This window comes from Stenella coeruleoalba, assembly GCF_951394435.1.
Source record: "Stenella coeruleoalba genome assembly, chromosome: 14".
Lineage (NCBI taxonomy): Eukaryota > Metazoa > Chordata > Mammalia > Artiodactyla > Delphinidae > Stenella > Stenella coeruleoalba.
The window spans coordinates 63,228,143-63,245,829 of record NC_137160.1 but is presented as its reverse complement, the minus strand read 5'-3'; the positions used below and the strand labels follow the sequence as shown (position 1 = coordinate 63,245,829).

At 56.7% G+C, this 17,687-nt stretch overlaps 1 protein-coding gene across 1 annotated transcript; it reads right to left on the bottom strand.

The window, feature by feature from the left end:
* Positions 1-1,136: 1,136 nt before the first annotated feature.
* Positions 1,137-3,932, bottom strand: GSC2 (goosecoid homeobox 2). Its single transcript, XM_079943008.1, has 3 exons — positions 3,510-3,932; positions 3,155-3,408; positions 1,137-2,636 (listed from the first exon to the last, which is right to left on the bottom strand). The coding sequence occupies exons 1-3, from the start codon at positions 3,763-3,765 to the stop codon at positions 2,532-2,534; spliced, it is 615 nt and encodes a 204-aa protein (XP_079799134.1). The 5' UTR covers positions 3,766-3,932; the 3' UTR covers positions 1,137-2,531.
* Positions 3,933-17,687: the final 13,755 nt, after the last annotated feature.

The window sequence follows — 17,687 nt, the reverse complement described above, 5'->3', positions numbered from 1 at the left end:
CAGTTGAATGCAGAAGACAGACACTAACCAGATCAACCCACAAACAAGCATAACACAGCAGCGGGTAGGTGCAAAAAAAAAAGAATCTTACCTAGGGGGCATCCTACCCAGGGGGCATCTTACCTAGCGGGCATCCTACCCAGGCTACCTAGGTGGTAGCCTACCTAGGGGACAGCCTACCTAGGGGGCAGTCAGGGGAAGTTCCCCAGGAAGGAAGTGGTTTCAGATCCAAAGGATGAACAGGCATTGAACAGGTGGAGGGGGAGAGCATGTGCAAAGTTCCAGTGGGAGGAGACCTTTGGATACACAAAATGCAAGGAGCAGTGGGGTGGGAGCTGACGCCAGAGGGGCAGGGCCAGGCTGCACGGGGCTCGTGGGTCATGGGTCACGGGTCACGGCGAGGAGTTCTGTCTTTGTTCTGGGAGCAGTGGGAGCCCTGGGAGTGCTGTAGGCAGGGGAGAGGCATGTTCAGAGTTGTACCCTGACTTTTATGGAGAATGAATCACAGACGAACCGGAGTAGGTACAGGTGGACCAGTTGGAGGCAGCTGCAACGGTCAAGGTGAGAGATGACAGCGATTTTCATCAGGCTGGTGCAGTCGAAGCTGGGGAGAAGGCAGATTCTGGGAATGTTTGGGGAGGTAAAATCGACTTGCCGTTGGCCTGGGTTTGGTGGGTGAGGGAGAAGAGGGGTCAGGACGCCTGCCCCTAGTTCTCTGGCTCACGCACCGGGGATGCACAGGGAAACAGCCTGCCATGGACAAAGTGACCTAGAGGAGCCCTGGTCTTCCAGGTGGAGTCATCAAAGGGACAGCTGGACATAACTGCCTAGCACAGGGGAGAACCCTGGGCTGGGATGTAAATGTGAGACGGAGATGGGACTCAAGCCTGAGGCTGGATGAGATAAACCAGGGTGAGAATGGATACGAGAGGGGAGAGTCTGGGCTTGGCCCAAGGACACCTGTGTTACAGGCAGCTGTGGGGCAAGCCTGCCCAAGATAGCTGGAGAGGAGGGAAAAGCCAGGAGGGCAGCATAACTACTGGTCCCTTGAAAGCAGAGCACTGATCACGGGTGCCCCACACCATGACGTAAAGCCACTCAGCCAACGAGGGCGAGCTTTCTGGGACCAGGGGGATGAGGGTGTCCCAGCCGTGGGGAAGCTCCACAGGCAGTCTGTGCTGTCTCCAGGGATACGGCCAGGATTCAGGAAAACGGGCTCTGTGACAACAGGAAGTGTGCATCCTGGAGGGTGAGCAAGAGCTGCTGTCCTGCCCAGGGACCCCTCGCGCTCTGTGTTCTCTGAGCTGACCTGCCTCAGAGAGTTCCGCCCAGGAGCTGCCCTGGCTTCTGCACCTTTTGTGGAGGGACTGTGTCTCCTGCCAGATACCCACCTGCATCCCTCCAGGACCTGTGAGGAGGCAGAACAAAGTCCCCACGCCAGGTGAGGGGGGTGTTAGGTGCCTCGCACCCACCATACAGGCCAACTTGGGGAACTGAGGCCTTGTTTTCACGCTGTCCTTCTTGCTGGGGCCAGGATGATGGAGGGGACAGCATTTTCCAAGGCAGTGGAGGGGGGGATTCTCCCAATTGAACCTGGTCCCACCCCACAGGGTGGCAGAGATTGGCTGCTGTGAGGGAGGCAGACACTCCTGCATGGAAACCCCAGAGTGAGGAAACCAAGGACCCCCACCCAAGAGGCAGCTCCTAGAGGCCAGTGCAGGGTGCCGGGCCACGATCTGTGGGGCAGTCTGCTCTGCTGGGCCCACCCTGGCACAGGGACGGAGGACTCACCGGGCTGTGACAAGCCTGCCCCCCACTCCCTGGGAAGGAGAGGAGGGGCAGGTCCCGGCTGGGTGTGGAGTGGAGCCACGGAAGACTTCGAGTCTGGACTGCTTTCTCAGAGCTTGTAGTAGCTTGTTTATTTCTCAGTATCCACACAAGACTCACAAGATTGAGCAGCAGGAACGGGGCTTGGAGATTACCTCACCCAGCCTTCTTATTCCGCGGGTCAGGACGCCCAGGCCCCTGGCACCAGCCCCAGGACGCAGAGACCCCACCCGCCCAGCCTCTGGAGGGTTCTAGGCCAGTCAAGGGGGCTGCGTCCCTGCTGAGGAGATGACTGAGGCCAGCAGGAAGTGGGCGGGGATGAGGACGCTGGGTGCCACTGTTGACAAGGGGTGGCTCCTGTCCTGGGGTGGCTTGGTGCCTCCTGGGGTGTGGTGGGGGATTGAGGAAGTTGATCTGCTCTGTGCCCCGCACCCCACCCCCGAGTCTCCCCGGCCCTCCTGCCCGCTTGCGCTTGGGAGGGAAGGCTCATGGAGCACGGAGCATCGGTGCGCTCTCCTTCCGCGGGGCGGGTGGCGCGGGGACACACGCAGAGGGGCTCCCGCGTTGAGCTCCAGGACGCAGGCAACTGGGCAGACACCAGGTTAGAGGCTGGCGTCCTCTCCCAACTCCTATTAGGGTAGGTCTGTCCTCTCCCTGAGCCGGCCCCATAGGTGCCACCGAGCCCAGGAGTAACTCTGCAGCCGTCAGCAGCTCTCCTTCGGGGGCTTCTTGGCTCCCGGCAGGAGCCTCGCGGACGCCGATGTGCGCTTCTGGTGTCGCCACTTGGCCCGGCGGTTCTTGAACCAGACCTGAGGAGGAGGAGGGGCGCTCAGGCAGGCCCAGCCCCGGACCCGCGTCCCGCGCGGTTCCCAAGTGCACCGGCCGGGGGTTCTGGACGGACGCGGGCTGCGGGGCCGGCCCCGCGCAGCGGCTGAGCCACCGTCCCTCATCCGCTGCTGATGGGGACCGGCGCTCGGGCCTCGGGACTGGGACCCCTTTCCCACCCGGAGCATTCTCCTCGTCCGCCCCTTCCCACCCCCGCCTCCGTCCGACGGCGCCCGGGACGCCCCTTCAACAGCTTCGCGCTCTTCCAAGTTCCCCAAATTCCGGAACAGAAACGCGCGCCTCATTTGTCTTGAGCGGGGGGTAGGGGGTTAAAACTAAGGAAAAGAAAACGAGCCCGACCTCTGCTCCAGCCCGCGCCCTTCCTCCCGCGCCATCCCCAGGCGCCGCTGCCAGGGACCCACCCGGCGCCCCTGCTTTCCCGGGGCCTGTGCGCCTCCGCCCGCCACGCGAGGCCGACTCTTCCAAGGCTGCAGGCACCCACCTCCACGCGCTCTTCGCGCAAGCGAATGCGGCCGGCCAGGCGCTCGCGAGTGCCCACGTCGGGGTACTGGTTTTGCACGAAGAGCGCTTCCAGCGCCTGCAGCTGCTCCTCGCTGAAGATGGTGCGGTGGCGCCGCGTGCGCCGCTGTGAACCAGGGCCGCCCGCGCCGGGCGGCGCCCCGGAGCCCCCGGTGGGTGCGGCCAAGGGCAAGGGCGCCGCGGGCCCCAGCCTCAGCGGCCACGGTAGTCGCGCGCCTGCGGGACGAGGGCTCGGTGAGGGGCGGGCCGGGGGCCGGGCTCCGCACCCCCCTGCGCCGCCCCGGGTCCCTCAGCTCCCGCGCCCCGTGCCCACTCACCCAGGCCGGCGGCCGGCTCCGGGGACCCGCGAGGCGCCGCGCGGGGGCCGCAGCAGCAGCAGCAGGCGCAGGGCACGGCCTCGGGCGCCTCAGGCTGCCGCGGCTCCGCGGGGCTCTGGCGGCCGGCGGGCGGCGGCGGGCGGGCGACCCGGGCCGGGGGGCTGCTCTCGGGTAGGCCGGAGAGGATGTGCTCGATGGAGAAGGGGCAGGGCCGCCCGGGACCCCTGCGGCCCGCCGCGCCCCGCGCCGCCGCCATTCCTCTCGCCCGCCGTCGCCGTCGCCGCGGGAATATATCCGTCGAGGGGGCGCGCCGTAATCCCCGAGCCGGGCGCCGCGTCCACGCGGGTTAATCCCGCCGCGCGGCCAGGAGCGTGCTAATCCCCGGCGGCGGCGGAGGCGGGCGGGAGCGGTCGCAAGAAGCCCTGCGCCGCGAGTTCATGCCCCCGACTCGCAGGGCTGGCAGAGGCGCGCAGGGCCGCCTCCAGTGCCCGCCAGCTCCCTGTCCAACCCTGCGGCGTGGGCAAGGGCCCGAGGACGCCCGGACCACGGCAGACCCTGGGCGCGGGGCCGCCTCCTGGCCCAACTCCTGGGTGCCCTGGTCCTGTAGCCACCGCGACCAGGGCTGGTTCCTTGTCCCCTTCGGGGACCTACCAGGCGGAGGAGCAAGTCTGGAGAACACCCCCCCCCCAAACTGCACAGTCTCCTGGCCCCCAAACTCCTGAGCTCCAACCTCAAATGGGGCCCAATACCCTCGGCAACCCCGCGGTCCCACCGCACTTCGGCCCAAATTCCCCCGCCCCCTCCACACACATACTTAGGAGCCCGGGTCTCAACCTCGTGGAGGAAACGGGGTTGCGGGGGGGAAGCTATCTCTGCTCATCACCAAACCCGCAGCCCCACTGCCCTGGGCCTCCAATTCTTTGCCTTTTCTCCTGGGCCCCATCGGAGGCCCCACTTATGTGCTCTGGGGAAACTTATCATCTGCTTTCCGGTACTTCCCAGAATCCACCCCAAATCATTACCACCCCCTCCCCACCCTCATCACAGCCATTCTTCTCAGGAGCTGACTCCTGTGTCCACACCCCCACTCCTCAGCTCCGTCCACACCATCCCTCCGGGTCATTCTGCCCAACTTTGTCGCTGACCTGCACTTTGCCAAATTCCAGGAAGACCATTTCGTCCTCATCTAAGCAGACGGCCAGGACTTCTGCTGAAGGCCTTCTCTGGACCTCTGAAAAGTTACTGTGTGGCTCACAGGACAGAGCAGCAGACGGCCTGGCTTCTGCCCCAGCTGTCACTTCCTGGCTGTGGGATAGGTTCCTTCACCACCACCGCCACCACCCCGCCGTGCCTCAGTTTCCCAATCTATAAACTGGCATAATAATAGTGACCTAACTCTCAGGTGCTTGGAGGGCTCAACCAGTTACTGTGTGCGAGGTTAGAACCCCGCTGGGCAGGGGCCTCCATGAATGGCAGGTACCATTAGGGGGGCAACACACGGTCTCATGCTTCTCCTCCCACCTCACACACCCTTCCTCAAGCTCCCTTGCTGACTCCACTCTGGTGTCAGTGAGGACTCTGGACTTCAAGTGACAGAACCTGCGGACTCAACTGTCATAAGAGTCCTGACACCAGGACTGCCCAGGATCTGTTAATCTGGAAGCTCTGTGAAGGAGCCACCACATCTGTGAGTGGGCCACCTCATGGTCGCAAGATGGCTGCCACTGCCCCAGAGCTCCCATCTCTTCCCACGTGTCCCTTTGGGTGACCCTGGAAACCTCTCCCAGCCAACTTCCCTCGCAGAACCATGTGCTCACCATTAGATCAGAGAGGCACCTGGGGGCCGACTACCCATCGAAGTCAGTTCCTCAAGGATGGGGGCTACAGGGTCAGTGGTCATAAAGGCTGGGCCCTGGTTGTTCCTTTATCCCTCCCCATTTCTGAAGCTTCAGACACCACCTCTGTGCCAAGGACTCCCCAGTTGATACCACCAGCCTGACTTCTCCCTCTGCTCCAGGCTCTCATCTCCCTAAGCATCTGCTCCATGTCCCATTTCAGCCACCAATGAACATCTCCCAGTCACCATGCCTGGGGCAGACTCAAGATCTCAAAATCCATCCCTTGCTTGGTATTCCCCACCTTGATAAATGGGGCGCCTACCCACCTATCCACCTTGGTAGATGCACCATCTCTCCACCTGTTCACCTTGATAAGCGGCCCACTGTGATAAGCGGCCCACCGTGATGCAGTTCAAAGATGTCAGCAAATACTTTGACACTCCTCCCTTCAGGAGGTGAAATCTAATCCCCTCTCCCTGAACGTGGGCTGGCTTAGTGACTCGCTTCTAACCACTAGGAGGCAGCAGAAGTGACACTGTGATTTTTGAGGCCAGGTCCTACAGCTGGGTGACACAGTTTCTCTCTCTCATCTTGGGATGCTTGTTCTCCGAGCTCAGCCACCACGCTGCGAGGAGGTGCCTGCAGCCACAAGGAGAGGACAGGCAGAGCAGTTCCCGCCAGCAGCTCCAGCTTAAGGACCAGCCAACAGCCAGTATGGAGCACCACCAAGGGGTGAGTCAGCCTTCCGGTGGCTTCTGTCCCAGCCACCATCTACTGCAATCGCAGGAGACGGAAAGTGAGAAAGGCGAGAGGCAACAATAGGAGGTGACTGTGGTGTCCTCAGCACTGAGTGTGAGGTGGGTATCATGGGCTCTAGGTAACCAGACGGGTCCTGGTACTGGAATGCAATGCTGCAGATACAAACCCTAAACCATGGGCACTGGCTTTGTGACCAGGCAGCGGGGGGCAGGGGGAGCGGGAAGGAACCTGCTGAGACTGACGGTGGGTCTTAGGGAAGGTGAGGAGAATGTACTGGAAGATGGAGGGAAGGAAACCCTTGTTGTGGAGTGGCAAGAAGTTTAACAACATTGTCACCTGTCATAGAACAGGAAATAGGAAATGTACCTGGTGAGGCAGATGATGTAGCTACGGAGATGCCCAGCGGGGGTGTTGAAGGAGCTGCCTGGCTTCCTCTGGCTCCCTACAGAGGAAGGAGAAAGAGATGTTCAAAACAAAGCAGCCAGAGTTAGATTTACACCTACCCCATGTATCAGCAATTCCATCCCTGGGATTCACCCTGGAGAAATGAAAACTTGTGCTCACACAAGACGCTGCCCATGAATGTTTAGAGCAGCTCTAATCATTATCGACAAAGCTTGGAAACAACTCAGACTCTCATCAGCTGGTGAATGGATGAACACGCCAGGGTCCAGGGTCCATGCACACCAGGGAGGAGCCCAGAGTGACAGCAACACGTGCAACAACAGGGATGGACCTCACACACATCATATTTAGTAAACAACTTTCAAAAGGCTACATACGGTATGACTGCATGTATTGGACACTTTGAAAAAGGCAACATTGGAGTGATGGCGATGTAATCAGTGATTGTGGTGGGGGAGCACCCGAGGGAGTGGGGGTGGGTGCTGAGGGGAGGCTGGTTCCACTCTAGCCCAGGGGTTCTGGGGCCCCCTTTAGTGAGGTTGGGGTGCACAGCCTTCTCGGCCAAGGCAGCTCCCACCAGTGATGCTCCAGGGAAGGGGCAGCTGCAAGTCACCAGCTCACACCGCTGGGGCACTTCCTGCAGCCCTGCCACCCTCAGCCCACCCACTCTCACGTTAAGTGCACTGAAGTCAAACTCCCCAGGATTCTGGTTGGGCACATTTTCTGGATGTAAGTGGAAGGCTAGTGGGACAGGCTGCAGCTGCCATGGTCCCAAGGCTGTAGCCTGGCACCATCCCCCTCTCCTTATCAGATATATAATGTACAAATATTTTCTCCAATTCTGTAGGTGGTTTCTCACTTTCTTGATAGTGTCTTTTGAAGCACAAGATGTTAAGATTTTGAATAAGTTGAATTGTTTTCTTTGGTTGCTTAAACTTCTGGTGTCATTTCTAAGAAGACATTGCCAAATCCAAGATCATGAAGATTAACCCTGATGGTTTACAGTTTTATAAACTATAAATTTTCTAGTTTTAGCTCTTACATTGATCCATTTTGAGTTAATTTTTGTGTATGATGTTAGCTGAGGATCCAATGTCATTCTTTTGCATTTGGATATCCAGTTGTCCCAGTCCCATCTGTTGAAAAGATTATTCTTTCCCTCCTTGAATTGTTCCCCACCCTCCAGTTGCAAATCAATTGACCATAAATGTGAGGACTTCCTCCTGGATTCTGAATTCTGCTCCATCGATCTATACATTTATCCTTACTGTCTTGATTACTGTAGCTTTGCAGTCAGTTTTGAGATTGGGAAGTGTGAGCTCTCTAACTTTGTTCTTTTTTTCAACATTGATTTGGCTATTCTGGTTCCCACAAACTTTCATGTGAATTTTAGGACCAGCTTATCAGTTTATTCGAAGAGACCAGCTGGAATTTTGATAGAGATTGTATCTGTAGATCCATTTGGGGAGCACTGCCATGTTAACAACATTAACTCTTCCAATCCATGAACATAGGATGTCTTCCATTTATTGAGATCATCTATAATTTCTTTCAGTAATGTTTGTAATTTTCAGAGTATACATTTTTTACTTCTTTAATTTATTCTTCAGTATTTTGTTCTTTTTGATACTATTATAAATGGAATGGTTTTCTTAATTTCATTTTCAGATTGCTCACTGCAAGTGTATAGAAATACAATTGATTTTGTACATTGATCTTGTATCTTGCAACCTGCTGGATTTGTTTATTAATGCTAATAGCTTTTTGTGGATTCTAAAGGTTTTCTATATACAGGGTAATGTCATTTGTGAACAGAGATCTTTACTTTTTCCTTTACAACACTGGTGCCTTCTGCTTCATTTTCCTAAGTTCCCTGGCTAGAACCTCCAATAAATCACCGAACAGCAGTGGTGAGAGTGGGCACTCTCATGTTGTTCCTGCTCTTAGAGGGAAAAGATTCAGTCTTCATCATAATGTATCATGTTAGCTGTGGATGGATTGTTTTTATAGATGCCCTTTATCAGGTGGAGGAAGTTTCCTTCTATTTCAAGTTTGTTGAGTGTTTTATCACAAAGAACTGTTGTACAATCCATCTATTTTTTTCAGGAGCTAGACTAATGAACTAAATCATGGGTTTGCTAGAGACCACCACCTGCAGCCTTTAAGTCTTTAGCCATGACGTTCAACTCTGCTATTCTTCCTAAGAGAAAGCATTTTTTTCATCTTGGTAGGGGGCAGTTCAGGAGCTCTCACTTACAAAATAGGTCTTACTCTAAAGATTAGAAACCACTGCGGAAGTTCTGCCAAATGTTACATATGTCTATTCCAATTATGCATTCAGAAACTGGAGAATAGCCAGTGGGTAGGTTAGGAGCCCCCTGGCGTCCCCTGTGAGATGGAGTTGGGTCAGTACTCCATTTATCGCCTGCCCTCTCTATATTCCCAATCCAACGGAGAGGCCATGATGGCACATTGGGTCCCAGGGACCAGTGTTAACATGGAGACTGTATCCAATGGCTCTGAGATGGCCTGGGTTTTCCTCTTCTCCAGCATAAAATTACCTGAGGAAAGGGACATACATACCTTTGCAGAGGATTAGGGGCATCAAGCCTACAAACACTCTCCACAGTGTTGCCGGATCCTTCCTCACGGGAGGAGACTTCAGCAGACGAGGTCTGGGTCTGAGAACTGGCTGGAAATTGAGCAAGGGATCGTGACACTCCTTTGGGTCTGGTGATTTCAGTCTTTTGCTCTTCTATTATTTTATTTTTTAATGTGGTAAAAAATACATAGCATAGAATTTACCGTTTTAACCATGTTTAAGTGTACATTCACAATGTTGTTAAATCATCATCATTATCATCTCAAGAACTTTCCCATCATCCCAAACAGAAACCCTGTACCCATTAAATGCTAGCTCCCCATTTCCTCCTACCCTCAGCCCCTGACAACCAGGGGTTATGGCTGAGTACCATTGCATGTATACATCACATTTTAAAATCCATTCATCCGTCAGTGGACATTTGGGTTGTTCCTACCTTCTGACTATTGTGCATAGTGCTGCTGTGAACATGGGTGTATAAGTATCTGCTCGAGTCCCTGCTCTCACTTATTTAGGGTAGATACTTAGGAATGGAATTGCTGGATCGCATGATAATTGTATGTTTAACTTTTGAGAAACTGCCAAGCTGTTCTCCATAGCAGCAGTACCATCTTACGTTCCCACCAGCAAAGCACAAGAATTCCAATCTCTCCACATCTTCACTACCATCTGTTATTTTCCCTTTTTAAAAAAAAAAAAATTTGTAGTCATCCTAATGGATGTGAAGTGGTAGCTTATGTTTTTGTTTTGTTTTGGTATTTTGGCAGCACGTGGGATGGTTCCCCAACCAGGGATCAAACCCGGGCCTCCGCAGTGAAAGTGCTGAATCCTAACCACTAGGCCACCAGGGAACTTCCCGGTAGCTTATGGTTTTGATTTACATTTCCCTAGTGACTAGTTATGTTGAGCATCTTTTCATGTGCCTATTGGCCCTTTGTAGAACATATTTTTTGGGGGGAAATACAATCCAAATTTGCTGATTTCATGTATTAATTTATAGACCTCAATTTGATTTTGTATATACTTTAAGGTTTTCTATGTAAACGACTATATCACATGAACATATTATCTGCTAGTGTTACTTCTTCATCTACAATCTTTATGGCTTTCATTCCTTTCTTCCTTTCTTTTTTTCGGCACAGCATGGCTTGCAGGATCTTAGTTCCCTGACCAGGGATTGAACGTGGGCCCCGGCAGTGAAAGTGCTGAGTCCTAAGCACTGGACCGCCAGGGAATTTCCAGGCTTTCATTTCTTTTTCTTGTGTTATTGAAATGTCTAGACCTGCAGTAGATCATTGAATAAAAATTGAGACATCAAACATCTTTGCCTTGCTTCCAGTCTGAGAGAGAAACAACTCAGTCTTTAAGCCCTAAGTATGATGATAGATGTAGGTCTTTCATAGATGCAGCAAACGTTATATTTTTCATAGATGAAGGAAAACCCATCCCCTTGCTTTTCCCAGTTTCTCAAGGCTCATAGCCTGTTCCTCCATCTTCAAAGACAGCAACAGTAGGTCAAGTCTTTCTGACCATTGTATCATTCTGACCTCTTCTCCCCCGCTTCCACTTTTAAGGGCCCTTATGATTACATTGGGCCCACCAGAAATAATCTCCTTATCTCAAGATGATAAACTTAATCAATTGCAAAGTCTCTTTTGCCATGTAAGGTAACATATTCACAGATTCTGGGGCTCAGGATGTAGACATTTTCGAGGGGACCATTATTATGCCTAGCACAGTTTGATCCCTGGTCGGGGAACTAAGATCCCATATGCCACGCAGCATGGTCAAAACAAACAAACAAACAAAAACTAAAAAAACAAACAACAAAAAAAACCGGTATCTAGTAATTTAGATAAGCCTCAAAAGATATTTAAAATGAGTGAGCAGAGTTACACTTCTCTTAATGGTAGAGTCACTTGCTTTGGACTAATCCTCCTATGGATAACAATGATAAACTCTGAACAATACATTTTTAAAAAAACTGAAAACACTGGATATGAACAGGTATAAGCTAGAAGGAGGGTCAACACTTGTACCAACACTTAGGACTTCAACATCTCTTTTTGGGGGCACACAACAGAAGCATAGGGGGACTAACCATCCCAGTTGCACACTGAGAGCCCTGCTTCCTGGGAAACTGATGAACAGGGTGACACGGGTGAGGGGTGGAGTGTTAAGCGACAAGGCATTTGGGTCCTTGGAAACCCCCACGGAAGCACTGGGGCAGACACAGGCTGCTTCAGTTTTCAACTGTCTCGAGGAAGCAGGGACCAGCCTTTTAGTCCCTATGCCGGTTAGTCCTTGTCTGCTGTGTAGGTGGCTCCACCACCCAGGGCAACATTCCAAGGTGGAGGCAGCTGTGCACCATTGGTCGCCAACACTCAGAGGCGCAGGATGGGTGAGCTGACCACTGAAGGGGTCCACGACACCATCCGCTGGTCCACACCCACCCACTGGTCCTCCTTGGTGAACGGCCTGCCTTTCCACCTCGCTACCTAGGTAAACAACACCTAGAATTCCGTTCACCTTGGTAAATGCACACCTGTCCACCCAGGTAAGTGGCCCACCCACCCATGTGCCTCCATGACACCCACCTGCCCTCAGAGCTGCCCCAGCCTCAAACTGCATGCAGTGCTGGACACTCCCCTACTGCCACCCCCAAATCTCACCAGTTCTGCCACCCCCTCAGTGCCAATGCAGATGCCAGCCACCTGGGCCCCCACAATGGCCTTTCTACATACTCCCGGCTACTCTCCTGGCCTGAGACCCTCCCCAAAATGAGCCTGCTGTCGTGGCTCAGGTGCGCTCTGCATACAGATCCAATCATGGCACTCCCCTGCTCCAAACGCTCAGGATAAGAGGATCAGCTGCCTTATCTCCGTGCTCCCCCAGCCCCTGGACTCTGACACCTCTGTCCACCTGCCCCAGCTGGCCTCTGCCTCCTTCCTCCAGCTGCCCAGACTCTGGGTCAGCTCCGCCACTGCGCCCAGCTCGCAGCCAGCCCGGTGCTCTCAGCCCCATCCTGGGGTTCAGCGTGGCTTCTGCAGAGGGGCCTTCCCTGCGCACCCCACCTGCCCGCCGCCAGGGGTCTCAGGCCCCCTCCCCCCGCACACGCTCCCTCCACAATCCCAGTCGCTCCCGGCTGCCCTCCCTTCTGTTTCCCCGACTAAAGAGCGGACCCAGATGCTTCCAGGACTGGTCAAAGCTGGTCAGCGCCAAGAGACAGGGGCAGATGGGGGGCAGGAACTCCGGGGGGTGAGGAGGGGGCAGAGGAGCATCAGGGGCCAAGGGAATGGATCTGCAGGTAAGTCCTGAGGAACCACGGGTTTTGGACAGTCAGAGGCCGGAGCACAAGGTAGGTCCAGCAAGGTCCAAGGCCGGTTTGGGGGTTAGGTCCCATCAAGTGCGGAGGTGAGGCCAGAGGGGAGGCGGGGTCCCTCGGCAGCCAGGGTGGGGGCGGGGAGGGGTCCTGGGCGCAGCTCGGGGCTGGGGAAGGCGGACTCGGGATGAAGGTGGGAAGTGGCCCCCACCCTCCCTCTCCCCGCAGCGCCCACCCGGGCCCCCTTTCCTGCCCCCTCCTCGGCGGGACAGGCGAGGCCATCAGGATTCCCCTGATTGCTTTCTTTCATGCCGGTGCCTTTCTCAGCAGCAAACGCCCGCTAATGCCTCCTTTATCACGGAATTAGGGGATTTAGGGCCCACAGCACAAAGAGGCCCTCGATAGCAGCCGTAATCAAGGGCCAATCGGCCGATCTCGAGCGGGCCCGGGAAGAAAGCGAGCGCGGGGATTAGCGCGGCGGGGCCGAGATAGCATCGCGCGGCCGCGGGCTGAGGCCGCCGGGGAGGGCCGGCCGCGCCGCGGAGAAAGGCCGGCTTAGCCGCTCGGCGCCGGGGATTCTGAAACCATTAGCGGGGATTAGCACGAGGGTTAATCTGCTTTGGCCGCTCAATTGTCAGCGGGACGCGCACGCGGGGGACCCCTCGGTGGAGCGGCCGCTGGACCTCTGCAGTCCAGGCCCCGGGCTGGTCTCGGTTTTCCCAGCGGTGACTGGGCCAAGCCCGGTCCCGAGAACCAGAGGAAGGGATGAACCCTTCGGTCCCTCAGGCCAACGGGTTATGCGTGCACCTGGCCCAGCAGGTGTGAGTGGAGCCTGGGTCTTGGCTGTAGCCTCCACCTCTGCCAGCCTCTGCGGGAGGTCAGGGCACAGCCCCTGCCTGTCCTCAGGGACCCCTTCCCTTCTCCTGGACGGCTCCTCCCCATCCTGTTCCCCTCTGCACTCCACGTCTGGCTCTGTTCACCCATTGTGGACTTGGTGCCGGCCTACCCACTGAGCGAGGCACACACCCGTCCCCATCCCACAAGGCCAGGAAGCAGGTCGCAGACCAAGAGGATGCTGTCCGAGGCCAGGGAGGAGCCACTGCTTGCAGACCCTCCATCTCTCCCTTGGAATCCCATCCCAGGGTGTGGACCCCTGAGCCGGCTGATGTGATGCCACCTGCGGCCTCCCCAACCGCTTATCTTCAGCTCCCTCATTAGGTGGGGCAGGGTGAGGACTGTGCAGACCTGGGCCTCCATAGATCCCAGAGAGGTCCTCTGTCTCTGCCTGGGTTTTCCCATCCGAGAAGTGGGGCTGACTGAGAGGAGGAAAGGTCCTGGCAGGAGGCCCACTGACCAGGGGTGCCACCTGTGTTTACTGCTGCCTTCTGGAGGGACATGCCCCAGGCCCCACTCCTTCTCCTGCGTTGGTAATGACAGGCTCTGGGAGTGGGGGACTTAGAGGGGTGTGCATGCACCATATGGTTGCCCTGGGCGCCTCTTCCATGGGGATGTGCCATGGTCACCGTGCCTTACTTGAGTCCACGATTGGAAACAGGTGGCTGGGCTGGAGATGGCCAGGCAGGCCATTAGTGGAGGACTGGGCGGCGCCATCAGTGGAGAGGCTGGTGGACCTCCTGGTCCCATCCCGCGACCCTATGTCCTTTCCCGTGGCTGAGACTGGGGACTTTAGAGCAAAAAGCTGCACGGGGAGGAAGATACAGGGGTGAGCCTCAGGCAGGCGCGTCAGGAGCGCCCGTGGCAGCGTCCAGCGTGGGCGTTGGACGTTGGGGAGGGTGGGCGATGGTGGCTGCGCCGGCCGAGCGCTGACTGTTGGAGGCTGCAGACGAGGTCGGGGCACAGGCGACCCGCTCCGAGGACCTGGGTCTGACGGCAGTGAGCAGGAGGGGCCTTCAGATTGTCGGCCGAGCGCATGCGCGGGCCTGCGCCGGCCGGGCGCGCAGTGACGCCATCAGCGCGCGCCGCACGAATTCCGGGCGTAAGCGGCGCCGCTCCCCTCAGCCTCCTCGGTTCTCTCTCTGTGAGGTCAGGCCCCGAGCTCCCTGCCGGCGTCGCGGGTTCCCGCCCCGGCGAGTTGGGTTCCTCCCTCACGAGCGGGTCCGGAAAACTTCCTGAGTGTCTCCGGATCTCCGAGGCTGGGAGCTGAGTCGCCCTGAAGGTCTGCGGCCTTTAGCTGACGGCACGCGGGCACAGCTTCGCCCCGCGCCCCGGCCCCGGTCGCGGATGTTTCTTTACCTCCCCGATCACAGCCCTGGGTCGGGGGGTGTTCCCTCGGGCCGCGAGGATAGTGGGCTGGAGGCGGGGCTCCAGGGTGCGGTCAGCCTGGAGGGCCGCCAGGGACAGACAGGCCTGTTGGCCCGAGAGCTTGAGCCCTAGATCGCTTTTCAGCGGGGGGTTGGGCGGCAAGCTACTGCCGGCTGCTGAGCAGGGGCGCTGGGATGGCCCATCTCTGGAGGTCACTCGGGAGATGACAGTCTTGTGGCCAAGTGGGGCCACCGGGCCAGGCCCAGCCAATGGAGGAATAAGTGGGAGTGGCTGGCCAGGCCGAGGAAACAAAAGTGACAACAGTTGGGGAGTGTCAGGCGTCAGGGCCTAGACCAATCTGAGCAGAGGGGAGGTTACTCTTAGGGATATTCGCCAGATGGGCGTGGGAAGAGAAGAGCTACAAGGCCACACCAGGGGCCACCATGTTGTCCATGGTTCACCCACTCTGTTGGCCTAGGCTACGTTTGTCCACGATCCTAGGTGTTCTCTGTGGCCCTCCCATTGTCCTTTTCAGCTAGTTCTCCGCTGTGCCTGCATCTCTCTCCTTGGCTCTGTTGCCAGATCTTAAGGAGGCAGGAGATCCTCAGACCCCCCCCGATTCTGTGACTTATACAAAGGATCCTGGTCCAGGGAATCTGAGAACACGTAGGAAGTAGAATGTCAGTGAGAAAAATACTCTGGCATCCTCAGCTCAGATTGTGTTTGCTGTGAAGGCTGAGGGCACAACCCGAAAAACAGATTTCTCTTTGTTGGCTAAAAGGAGAGAGACCCATTTGTCAGGAGTGACTCTTTGTGTGTGTGTACTAAGCTCTGATTGCCATTCATGACCTACACAAGGACATGGAAAAACCAGAGGACGCTTGTGCAATAGTGGGTGAGGAGAGGCCTCAAGGAAGTGGGGGCGGGGGGGCCCTGGAGGGCAGCTGCCTGAGGGCCTCTGTGATGGGGCTGGAGGTTGGCCAAGCCCTGTCCCAGGAGTGGCCACCACCTCACCCTTTGCTCCCTTGGCCTGTGTCTGAGGCCATTGTCCAGGGCACATTTTGTGATGATCCCAGGCTCCGGACGATGCCAGATGGTGAAGGCTGCCTGAGGCTGAGTGGCTTCCAGCTGGGCACAGAGGCTCTGGCTGTGCGCAGCATATGGTGACCTGGAGTCTCCACACTCAGCTCACATCTCTCCTCTGATATGCAGACCCAGTCACCTCCTGGGGCTCTCCCTGGCCCTGGCCTGTGTGTCCAGGTTGGTGGGGGATCACCCTGGAAGTTGATTCTTTTGTCTCCCGACTGCTCAAAGATCTGCCCACATCATTCTGCCCCTTTGCCCCAGTGCTGCAAAGGCAAGGTCCCCTGCCATCGGCCTCCTCCCTGCAGCCTTCAAGATCTTGGTTAAATGCAGCTGAGCTCCCTCCAGGCATCTGCCTGCCTCTCTAGCCACTCTCCACCTGCTCACTTCCCTCCAGCCTTGCTGGTCTTCTCTCAGCTCAGAGACCCCGCCCCCCGCTCAGGTCTCAGTTCCAGGAACTGAGGCTGCCGACTTATTCCAGCTACCTGTGAACAGGCGGGGCCAGGGTGGGGGACCAGTGGTCCACTGGGGCTGGTGGATTCTCCAGGCTCACAGCCCCAGGGGACACAGGCCCAGCTCAACCAACTTTTCTGGCTGGGCTACCTGCTGTCCACCTTGTGCTGTGTGGCACAAGAGAGGGGTCCCTGCCCCTCCTGGGTACAGGTCTCCATGCCCTTCTTTCAGTTCAGAGTAGCCTGTCCCCTTCCTCCTCGTGAAAGGGGATGGGGACAAGACTTGGGGTGCAGTCAATGAGCAGACGCCATTCCTAGAGGTCAGATTTCCAGGACACTGAGTCCCCTCAGGGCCCAGCTCCTGGGCTCTGCCCGCTCTAGGAACTACCTGGGACCCTGGGGCACTGCCAGCAGCCTCCTGTGAGGGTTCACTCTGTGCAAAGCATTGTTCTAAGTGCCTTACAGACATTACATCATTCCAGCCTCATAGCCCACTGGAGTGGGTTCTTGTGTCACCTCATTTCACAGGTTGGGAAATGAAAATTAGGTGGCTTGCCTCAGCCTGTGAACAGGGAAGCTTTGCTGCTGGGCCCTTTCTCCTGCATCTCCTGTGAGCACTGAGGGCACACACACAGCCTGGTCCTTCAAAACCACATTCCTTGCACCCTCAAGCCCACCCTCAGCCCCCAGATCTGCCCCAGACACCAGGTGCTGTGTGAGGTTGCTGGGGTGAGGAACTCTCTCCCAGAAGGAGCAGCTCCAGGAATGGGACCTGCTTGCTGGGAGTCTCCTGCGGGCAGGTTATTTCCCAGTCTGAGCTAAGCCCTTTGTGTGGCTTTTGCCATGTAGTCCCTTGGACAGGAAGGTCCTTTGCCCCCTCACAGCCTGGGGCACTGGCTTATCCCATCCTGTTCACACCTCCTCCACCTGGCTTGTGGGTGGTGGTTCCCAGCCAGATCTGGGCCACAGGGGCCCTCCAGTTCAGGGTTCTTTGGCCCCCCTGCTGGGCTGGGCTCCCAGCTGTGCCTGGGTCCCGGGATAGGGAGTCTTCAGCAAGAGGGACACCTTCCTGAGGTTGAGCTGTGGGGTGAGGGCTCTAAGTGCCCACCCCTTCCTGCCCCAGGGCTGCTACCTCCCAGCCTAAGTGAAGGATTAAGAAAGGACCTCCTGGACTTCCCTGGTGGCGCTGTGGTTAAGAATCTGCCTGCCAATACAGGAGACACGGGTTTGAGCCCTGGTCCGGGAAGATCCCACATGCCGCGGAGCAACTAAGTCCGTGCGCCACAACTACTGAGCCTGCGCTCTAGAGCCCACGACCCACAAGTACTGAGCCTGCGTGCCGCAACTACTGAAGCCTGTGCGCCTAGAGCCCGTGCTCCACAACAGGAGAAGCCACCGCAATGAGAAGCCCGTGCACTGCAACGAAGAGTAGCCCTGCTCCCTGCAACTGGAGGA